Consider the following 11354-nt stretch of genomic DNA (forward strand, 5'->3'; position numbering starts at 1 on the left):
GTCTGTGAGAGCGCAATGTTCTGAGTGTGTGTGAGTGTGTGTGTGTGTGAGTGTGTGTGAGAGCGAAATGATGACACAGGAAATGAAGTACGGATCCTCACTCTGTGAGTGTGTGTGTGTGTGTGAGAGAGCGAGAGAGAGGGGGCATGTGTGAGTGAGAGTTGGTATGTGTGTGTGTTTGTGTGTGTGTGTCTGAGAAAGAGAGAGGGTGTGTGTGTGTGTGTGTGCAGGCATTTGTGTACATGTGCTTCGATGTTTGTGTAGGTGTGTGTGTGTGTGTAACAGACTGAGGGCGTTTACTTTGGACTGGTATGATGCAATTGAAAGTGACAACAGCTTATTTGAGATTTAATTAGTTCATTAGTAATCAGCATCTCTGATGCAGAAAATAATGTGCATATGCTGTAAGTGCGAGCGGGCACGTCATTGTGTGTGTGTGTGTCAACATATGTGTGTCTGTCTATGTGTGTGTGTGTGTATAAGCATCTGTGTGTGTGTGTGTATGTTTATGGGCGTCTGTGTGTGCGTGTATGTGTGACTGGTGAATGTGTATGTGTGTGTGTGTGTGTGTGTGTGATTGGTGAATGTGTTGTGTGTGTATGTGTGAATGTGTGTGTGTGTGTGTATGTGTGTGTGTGTGTGTGTGTTTGTGTGAATGATGAATGTGTGTGTGTGTTAGTGTGTGTGTTAGTGTGTGTGTGTGTGTGTGTGTGTGTGTGTGTGTGTGTGTGTGTGTATGAATGATGACTGTGTGTGTGTGTTAGTGTGTGTGTGTGTGTGAATGATGAATGTGTGTGTGTGAGTGTGTGTGTGTGTGAGTGCATGCATCACAGAGAGATGTCTGAGGACACCTGCAGCTGCTGTCCAGGTTTCCATTTAGCGCTGCGTCTGCCTCCATCTGCACGGATGTACGGCTGGTTCCTCAGGCCTGCACACACACACACAGATGGATCAGATAGGTACACACAGACACACACACACACACACACACACACACACACACACACACACACACACACACACACTCACACACACACACACAGATGGATCAGATAGGTATACACACACACACAAATGGATCAGATAGGTATACACACACATCTTCCTAAAGACAGATGGACAAAAACAGACAGAGGCAGTCAGCTGAATCCTCTGAGCTATAAACACAGGAAGACAGACAGACAGAAAAACAGACAGAAAGACATATATGGAGACAGACATGCAAGCCTGGACAGACAGACAGACAGACACAAACAGAAATAGCCCTGCACAGCCAAACCCGCACAGAATCTGAACACGCACACAGACAGGCAGTGAGGGTGTGGAAACAGACTGTCTGTCTCTCCATTGTGTCTGAGGAACTATATGGCAGACACAAGGAGACAGCTCCTCCCTTGGATCTGGATATACACACAGAAAGACAAAAAGCCAGCACATCACACACACACACACACTTGCACACACGCACACACGCACACACACGCACACACACACACACACACACACACACACTTACAAACACACACACTTACAAACACACACACACACACGCACACACACACACATACTTACAAACACACACACACGCACACACTTACAAACACACACACACACGCACGCAAGGCAATGGAAGCTGAGGAAACAAGAATAAGAAAACAAACATGACAGCCAGTAAAGAAGAAAACAGAAGAAAAGCAAGCCATCCAAGAAGCACTTATGTTTCAGACAGAAACACAGACAGCCAGACAGTCACACAGACAGACAGCCAGACAGTCACACAGACAGACAGACAGGCACAGAGAAATATAAAACAGGTTGGCTAAACACACACACAGAAACACACCGGTAATATATATTAGTGATGACAGACAGATTTTTAAATTTCTAACCAGTCCGGCAATTAGTTAGTTGTAGGGTGACAGACAGACAAACATGCCAACACAGACGGATGAAGAAAGAGACAGAATTGTCTGTCTTGTCAGTGACACAGTGTGTTAGCTCCCATGGCTGCCTCAAGAATGAACCATACTCCTTAGCTGGCTTTTGTGAGAAGACACAGACAATGAGGGATCAAAAGCAGCACGAGATCTCCTGAGGAGACATGCATCCCGTTGGAAAGATACGGAATAAAATGTTCATCACAGAGCAGTTTTAACAGCGCAGAAGAGAGAGAGAGCGGGAGAGAGAGCGGGAGAGAGAGAGAGAGAGACGCTGATAGAAAGCAACTCTCATTAATCCCAGTGGGATCCGAACAAACATGATGTCTTCGAACAGAAAAATAAAACAATACATCAGACAGAGAGAGAGAGAGAGAGAGAGAGAGAAAACACTTCAACAGCAGCAGAAATAAATTAGATATTTTCAGAGAGGAGAAAGAGAAGAGGGAATAGGGAAGAAAATGTAGAATGAACAACATATCTGCATTTAAGGGGGGGGATAGAGAAGAGAGTAGAAAAATAAAAGCTGCTGTATCTATATGCCATCTTAAAAGAGAAGAAAGAAAGAGAGAGAGAGAGGGAAGTGCATCTCGGATGGAGAAAGAGAGAGACAGACAGATGTGCAGTACCTCTATGGCATCAGATAGAGGAGAGAGGCAGAGAGGAAACAGATTTAAGAGGGGCTGACGTAACTAGGGTTAGAAACTAGAGTTTAAAAGAAAGAAAGAGAGAAAGAAAGAGGGACAGAGAACGTACATCTCGCATGGAGAAAAAGAGAGAGAAAGACAGGAGTGCAGTACCTCAATGGCATCAGATAGAGGAGAGAGGCAGAGAGGAAACAGATTTAAGAGGGGCTGTCGATCACTTAGAAAGCCTAGAGTCCGGCAGAGCAGACGAGAGGAACGCCTGCCCGAGCGCGCCGTGAAAGGAACAGACTTCAGAGCTGAGAGAGGCCGAGAGGAAGGGAAAGAGGAAGGACACAAGGAAGAAAAAGAGGAACAACAGTGACTGAGAAGATTGTTGAAGAATCAGTTGAAGAAAAACGTGAGGATGAAGTGATGAATAGTGGAGGATGTTGTAGAGACATAGACAAGAGACAGAGACAAAAAGAGATTAAATCTTCATGTAATGGGAGGGAACAGGCCATGTGACTATTTTACATGGAAATAAATGCAAGAAAAGACAATGAACAAGGCTGAGCACACCAGTGATTCAACAATTGCAGCTCTAAATCATTAAAGACTAAACATTCATCTAAAGTAATGGTGAACGTACTCAACAAACTCCATTCAAAGACAAACGCCTTTGTAATATATTATATTGTAAGATCCACTAGCCTTGTGTATGTCAATAGAACATATACTAGTCATAGACAGGAAAAAGATATCGCCTGACATCCAGAGAACTCCCCAACCCTTCTGCCCACATCTGTCCTCATTGAGATCCATTAAAGGGTTTCCAGTTTGCTAGTGTTGACCAATCCATTCTCACCCCTTCTGTCCTCATTTAAATCCATTAAAGGGTTTCCAGTTAGCTAGTGTTGACCAATCCCTTCTCACCCCTTCTGTCCTCATTGAGATCCATTAAAGGGTTTCCAGTTTGCTAGTGTTGACCAATCCCTTCTGACCTCTTCTACATTTACATTTACATTTACATTTAGTCATTTAGCAGACGCTTTTGTCCAAAGCGACGTACAAGGGAGAGAACAGTCAAGCTAAGAGCAATAAAAAACATGGTGCAACAATAAATACTACTTTACATAAGAATTAGAAAAACGACCTAGAAAGGAAAAAGAAGTGCAGGAATGTAACTGCTGAAGTGCAAGTTAAGCGCTAGTCAAGGTCTTCTGTCCTCATTGAGATCCATTAAAGGGTTTCCAATCCATTTGATGTCATGTAAAGTTGAAGGTGTTGTAGGACCATGCTGTTGATCTGACCATTAACCCTCTTGCCCTCCGACCTCTTGAACCCTCCCTCACTGACCTGTGATGATGTCCTCGATGGCGCCGTCCTTGCCCTCCCGCACCAGCGACGTGACCTGCTTCTTCTTCAGCTCGGCGATCAGGTCCATCTGCGGCAGCTTGGGCATCATGGGTAACTGACGAGGGGTCAAAGGTCAACCATGTTAACCCAGGGGAGATGAGATGGGATCAGAGACCATAACATGTTATCAATAAATCACTACACACACACACACACACACACACCACACAGGGTACACCTAGGAGACTGGAGTGCTGGTGGAACATGTGAATGATGTTTAACCCTTTAACTACCGCATCTGACTCCTTAAGAAGGTGTGCAATAACTTCTAGGCCTTTTGTAGAAGACAGAACTGAAGGGAATCAGTAAATGGCATAAATGTAGATGTCACAATAAATTAATAAAAATAAAGATTTTAAAATAAATCAGCACATCTGGATGTGCTGGGTCTCGGGTGCGAGGGGTACCTTGAGAGAATGTGCTGTGTCTCGTGTGTGAGGGGTACCCTGTGTCTTGTGTGTGAGGGGTACCTTGTGTCTCGTGTGTGAGGGGTACCTTGAAAGAATGTGCTGTCTCTCGTGTGTGAGGGGCACCTTGTCTCTCGTGTGTGAGGGGTACCTTGTCTCTCGTGTGTGAGGGGTACCTTGTCTCTCGTGTGTGAGGGGTACCTTGTCTCTCGTGTGTGTGAGGGGTACCTTGTCTCTCGTGTGTGAGGTGTACCTTGTCTCTCGTGTGTGAGGTGTACCTTGTCTCTCGTGTGAGGGGTACCTTGTCTCTCGTGTGAGGGGTACCTTGTCTCTCGTGTGTGAGGGGTACCCTGTGTCTCATGTGTGAGGGGTACCTTGAGAGAATGTGCTGTGTCTCGTGTGTGAGGGGTACCTTGAGAGAATCAGCTTTGCCTGGGGGTGAGGAAAGCGGTCTTCTGCCATCCTCACCCATCACAGCACTCTGCCTCTTCCTCTGCTCCGTCTCCTGCTCTGCTTGCTGAGGGGGAGAGAAGGAGGAGCAGGGAAAGATAGAGAGAGAGAGAAAGAGGGGGTGAGAGAGAAAGAGGGGAGTGAGGGAGAAAGAGGGCAGTGAGGGAGAGAGAGAGTTGAAAAAGTTGACTAAGCAGAAAAAACCTCTTAGTACTGAGCTTTTACTTCCTAATAAGGACTTGAACATAACATTTTGAATCCCTGATAGATTAAAAATTGTGGATGCCGACTGGATGTGGTCTCTTTGGTGTTGCCCCCTAGTGGTGTGGATAAGCATTGTCTGTACCTTGTAGGCTTTGATGAACCTGGCGAACACAGGGAAGAACACTGATGGAGGGGTGGTCTTGGGGTTCTCGCCAAAGTACTCCACTACAGAGTCATACACCTCCTACAGTGGGTGAGACATATACATTCATTGATCTACATTCACGTTTATTGATTTACATTTACATTTATTAATTGACGTAGCACTGTAGAATTGCTAGACACTGTTACCCAAAACAACTTAAAGTACAGTAAAGATCTAATTTTTCCTTTCTGGGTATCACATGATCACCCATGATCTGGGTGTTGTTAGCACCTGGCTCTACCAGCTGCTCCACCAGTTAAACCACAGGAACACAAATATGGTAAGAATACAGAAGTTTTAATACGAATTTATATTCATGGCACAAAGATTCAAAACAAATAATAATTCGGGTTTTTTATTTATACATGTTATGCTATTTAAATGTTTGTATATTTCAGTATCCATATGCATATGTCATATATTCCTATGAGTGATAATATAATGTTTTAATAATAATAAAAATAAAAATATAATATATTTTGTTGTTTGTGAGGTCCATCTGACCTGTGCAGTCTTGTCATAAAGTCCTATGAATGATAATATAATGTAAATATATTTAATAATAATGAAAATAAAAATATTAGATATTTTATTGGTTGTGAGCTGCATCTGACCTGTGCAGTCTTGCTGTCCTTCACCAGAGACTCCAGTAGCTTCTGGTTGCTGGACAGGAAGTCTCTCAGCATGGAGTTGTCTTCCTGTTCTTCAAACTCCTTCCGGGTTAAATCCATACCCCTTTCCAGGGCACGCACGTCCTGCAGGATGCTGTCCAGAGACACTGAGGGGACAGAGACAGGGACAGGGACAGGGATAGGGACAGAGACAGGTGTGGTGTCAGTCATATGTCTTCTTTATGTGTATGTGTATTGTATATACACCAGGAAGCGTGTGTGTGTGTGTGTGTGTGTGTGTGTGTGTGTGTGTGTGTGTGTGTGTGTGTCCACATTTTGCAGGCTCACCTAGTGCTGCCTTGTCCATGAAGGGCAGTTCGGTGTAGAAGCCCTGCAGCTGGGGGTATTTCTCCTGGATGATGCTGACGATGAAGTGGAGCATAGTCTGCCTCCGGTCCGTCGACTTGGTGTCCAGGAGCTGGGAACAGACAGGAAGACAGCGTTAGGCTTCATCCGCTAGCTTCATCCGCTAGCTACAGGAAGACAGCGTTAGGCTTCATCCGCTAGCTTCAGGAAGACACCGTTAGGCTTCATCCACTAGCTTCAGGAAGACACCGTTAGGCTTCATCCTCTAGCTTCATCTGCTAGCTACAGGAAGACACCGTTAGGCTTCATCCGCTAGCTTCATCCGCTAGCTACAGGAAGACACCGTTAGGCTTCATCGCTAGCTACAGGAAGACACCGTGAGGCTTCATCCGCTAGCTACAGGCAATAGAAAACACAGTTATCCTGTAGTTTTGTATATACCAATTATTATACATATTTAAGTATTGTATATACTGCATGTTGCACGCCACTGTTGACATCACTGTACATACTGTAAGATATAGCAACATTTTTACAGCAGTACCTACTAATACGTGCACTTCTGTAAATAATCCTTTTTATGTCACTTCTGGTTAGACGCAAACTGTATTTCATTGGCTTTGTACCTGTACTGTACCTATAAAAAAAAATTGAATCTTATTCAATCTAGTTAAATTTACTTATGACAACTCTCAGGCTATCTGATGCTATGACAGCTTACAGCACACAACTCTGAGATCTGTCATGACATTTACTGATATTAGGTTAACATGGCACTGACAGTGACACTGTGGTATCTGTTATAACATGTGTATGACGAGGCTTCAAGTAAACTGTTAGTGAAAATACACTACACTGAACAGAAAAAACACATGACACACACTCACACGCACACTCTCACACACACACACACACACACACACACACATACACACACACACACACTTGATGTGTGACGCAAAGGGAGTTTAGCATATTCATGTTAATCAGAAAAGTACAAATAACTGAATTTAGATTATGCTAATAGTAGGCAGCAAAGTACAAAAGCGGCTTGGCAAGTATTGTAAGAAGCAAACATCTTACAAAGAGAAAGACAGGGTTTTAAATATTTCAGTAAACAGAGTTTAAGTGAGGCTGTTTCTATGGATACCACTGCCCTCAGTACCCTGAGACTTCTTTCCAAATCTCCCAAAGTACAGTAATGTTGCTACGGTGACTCGCAAACACCAAAACACAGTAATGTTGCTACAGTTACACAGTCATCTGTACCAAAATGCAGTAATGTTCTTACGGTGATTCGCAGTCATCTGTATCAAAATACAGTAATGTTGCTACAGTGATTCGCAGTTATCTGTACCAAAATACAGTAATGTTGCTACGGTGATTCGCAGTCATCTGTACCTAAATATAAATTGGTAACACTTTTTCTTTTAAGCATTAGAAACACATTGATGAATGTTTATAAAGTATTCATAATGCATCATAGCATCTGATATCAGTCTATATATTATTATGAACACTTAATAAAGTAATGTTGCTACGGTGATTCGCAGTCATCTGTACCTAAATATAAATTGGTAACACTTTTTCTTTTAAGCATTAGAAACACATTGATGAATGTTTATAAAGTATTCATAATGCATCATAGCATCTGATATCAGTCTATATATTATTATGAACACTTAATAAAGCGTCACGTATGGCTCCATAAAGAGCATCTGGGGAATAATTAGCATTTGACATAAGGAAAAGATGTCATCAGTGCCATTATAATGAAGCTTTATTATGCATTCTGATACTTCAAGCTCTAAGGACATATACTATACTATCGTAAAGCTTTATGAGTGCAGTCATTACTGTAAGTATAAGTATTACTATAAGTAGTTATATAGACTTATGTGTGAGGCCTTATGAATACTTTATAACCCACTATGAATGTTTTTAGAATGCTTTATGGATACTGGTTTTAAGTAAATTGATGTGACTGTAGCTGAATTGTATTCGTTTCTGTGTATAAATGTATATAATGTATAACTATAAATGTCCAAATGTTAAATTATGTGAATGTTACAATAGTGGTTTGGTTTCAGGCATGTATTCATGTTCATGAATATAAATGCTGAAATGTGTGAATGTTATCAAAGACGTATTGCTTCTGTTGTGTATAAATGTCCATACATACAAATGTGTTGAATTGTGTGATTATCAGTGCAGTGGTTTTGTCCGTGTGTCTCACCAGATCGAGGCTCTGCAGTCTGAAACCATAGGCTGCTCCTCTCTTGCCGCTGTTCATGTAGTTCCCAAACGCCAGGATGATCTATGAGAAGAGACACACACACACACACACACACACACACACGCACACACGCACGCACGCACGCACACACACACGCCAGGATGATCTATGAGAAGAGACAGCACCTCAGGCCACGCTTACTGCCTGTCTGCAACAGCAGGGCCAAACGTCTGACTCCGGCTAAATAGCTAACTCCCAGCAAAACGCTAACACCCAGCACAACGACGACAACTGCTACTGCAGACATTAAAACTCACACTACTTCTGCTGTTGCTTGTACTACTGCTACTACTACTACTACTACTACTACTACTACTACTACTATTATTATTATTATTATTAGGCTAATACTACTATTACTACTACTGCTACTGCTGCTGCTATTAGTACTTCTACTACTACTACTACTGCTGCTGCTACTAGAAATACTACTACTACTACTGCTGCTACTACTAGTGCTTCTGCTGCTGCTGCTACTGCTACTGCTACTACGAGTGCTTCTGCTGCTACTGCTACTGCTGCTGCTCCTACTGCTGCTGCTATTAGTACTTCTACTACTACTACTACTGCTGCTACTACTAGTGCTTCTGCTGCTGCTGCTACTGCTGCTGCTGCTGCTCCTACTATTGCTGCTACTACTAGTGCTTCTGCTGCTACTGCTAGTGTTAGCGCTGCAACCACTGACTGCCACTGCTAGACAGAAATAAACTGAACAACAATAAACAATGCTAAAACAAATGCTATATTAAGTTCTTAAGTTACTTTTTGTAATACATAGGGTTTGTTGAAGTGTAACAACACTACTACATTAGTGTGACACATAAATAACTAATATGTTTATGTGAACATAAATTAGGTTATGACTAGCGTTGTGTGGCACAGTGGCAAAGCTGAAGGGTGGCTAGGGCTACTGTGGGGTGAGAGAGGGAGAGAGAAAGGTAGATAGAGAGGGAGGGTGAGAGAGGGAGATCGAGAGGGAGATAGAGGGAGGGAGAGAGGGAGGGAGAGAGAGGGAGGGAGACAGAGAGGGAGGGAGAGAGAGAGGTAGATAGAGAGAGGGAGATAGAGAGGGAGAGAGACAGAGAGGGAGGAAGAGAGGGAGGGAGAGAGAGAGGTAGATAGAGAGAGGAAGATAGAGAGGGAGGGAGACAGAGAGGGAGGGAGAAAGAGAGGTAGATAGAGAGAGGGAGATAGAGAGAGGGAGATAGAGAGGGAGAGAGAGAGGGAGGGAGGGAGAGAGAGAGGGAGGGAGGTACCTCTAGTATCTTCTTCAGTTTGGTAGATGACTTGATTGACATTGATGCCGCAAGGATTGCATCTAGTTGCTGGGAAAATAAAAGGGAAATGACAAAAATAGAAGCTGAACAAAATGGATGCATCAGTGCAGTGCTCACAATGAATTAAATATTCTTCATGGACACTGCATTAAGGAAACACGCACACACACACACACACACAGACACACACACTCAGAAACTGATGAATATCTCCTTCTTTTAAAAAAATCCATTAATTCTCTAAATTCTTCTCCTAATGACCATTTAACTGTAGATAGCCTTCACTCTGCACACTGCAGCAGTTCAAAGACACTCAAGCACTCCACTAATTATCACTGCGGTAATAAGGATTAGGGATAATAAGGACCTTGTCAGAGATTCCCCAAGAAAAGTGTTTTCTCCTTACACAAGCACAAACATCCTCATCAAGCTATAAAAGCTTCCGTTACACACTGTGCAACTCTCTTGAGTGAGTCGTCAGCTTTTATTCTTTCACAGTTGAAGGACGCAACAGTCTACATGGCAAACAGATGCGCTCAGCTCAGCGTGGATGAGACCGGCTGCACGATCACGTGGGCGTTTGGGCTTCAGGCTGCGAAAATGACCATCATTTGCCTGCGCTGGCTGTGCTGACTCCAGTGCCGATCACAGGTGTGGGAATTATGTCGAGTATACAGGTGCGATCTCAGGCTGACGTTCTCACCTCGTTTGCTATAGCACCCTGCTGTGCTAGCTATGCTAAGCAGATCATTTATCTTTTTGTGCCAGTTTTTAATTACATTTGAATGATTGTTATCATTAATACATTTTAAAGCTATTTTGTAATGTGGTGTCATAACTACCTTTTTGTTTTCACCCCATGCTTATATCATTTTATGTCTAATGTGTTGACATCCTCTAAAATGGTCTATTCATCTGATATATTGCAAAACGCTTTTGGAGAGGGTTTTGTTTGCAAAAAGAACAGAACACTCCAGTCTGTTGTTGTTTTGTTGTTGTTTACCACGATTTTTTGTAAACAACAATGGCAATTGCTAATTGCTAACTGCTAACTCATTGTAGCGAGCAGCAGCAGTGGGAGGAGGAGATAGAGGAGGCCTCACCGGCTGCAGCATCTGCACGCTGTCGCTGAAGTTGCCCATGAAGGTGAGGGTGCTGATCCTGTGGGTGAGGCGCGGGATGCGGCCGAAGCGCACCATGAAGCGGTCCTCCTCGCTCAGCTCCTCCAGGGGGCGCCCCTCGCGCACGTAGTTCCCGATCAGCCTCTGCTCATACTCTGACGGGACGAAACGCTCCAGCAGCTCCAGGAAGTCCAGACTCAGAGACTTCAGGTCATAACTGGAGAGAGGGAGGGAGGAAAAGAGAGAGAGAGAGAGAGAGAGAGAGGGGAGGGGGGAGAGAGAGGGAGGGAGAGAGAGAGAGGGGGGGAGAGAGAGGGAGGGAGAGAGAGAGAGAGAGAGGGAGGGAGAGTAAGAGAGAGGGAGAGAGAGAGAGAGGGAGAGGGAGAGAGAGAGAGGGAGGGAGAGAGAGAGAGGGATGGAGAGAGAGAGAGAGGGGGG

At 43.7% G+C, this 11354-nt stretch overlaps 1 protein-coding gene across 1 annotated transcript in view; it reads right to left on the reverse strand.

The window, feature by feature from the left end:
* Positions 1 to 755: 755 nt before the first annotated feature.
* fmnl1b (formin-like 1b) overlaps positions 756 to 11354 on the reverse strand; it is a 51748-nt gene continuing 41149 nt past the window's right edge. The window contains exons 18-26 of the mRNA XM_031560777.2: positions 10899 to 11133; positions 9775 to 9843; positions 8459 to 8539; positions 6205 to 6334; positions 5860 to 6023; positions 5183 to 5284; positions 4799 to 4903; positions 3920 to 4034; positions 756 to 928 (exon numbers count right to left, since the gene is read on the reverse strand). Of these exons, the coding sequence (XP_031416637.1) occupies positions 828 to 928; positions 3920 to 4034; positions 4799 to 4903; positions 5183 to 5284; positions 5860 to 6023; positions 6205 to 6334; positions 8459 to 8539; positions 9775 to 9843; positions 10899 to 11133 (1102 nt within the window). The 3' untranslated portion in view covers positions 756 to 827. The remainder of the gene's footprint in view (positions 929 to 3919; positions 4035 to 4798; positions 4904 to 5182; positions 5285 to 5859; positions 6024 to 6204; positions 6335 to 8458; positions 8540 to 9774; positions 9844 to 10898; positions 11134 to 11354) is intronic.

Source organism: Clupea harengus, chromosome 23 (assembly GCF_900700415.2).
Source record: "Clupea harengus chromosome 23, Ch_v2.0.2, whole genome shotgun sequence".
In the NCBI taxonomy this organism is placed as follows: domain Eukaryota; kingdom Metazoa; phylum Chordata; class Actinopteri; order Clupeiformes; family Clupeidae; genus Clupea; species Clupea harengus.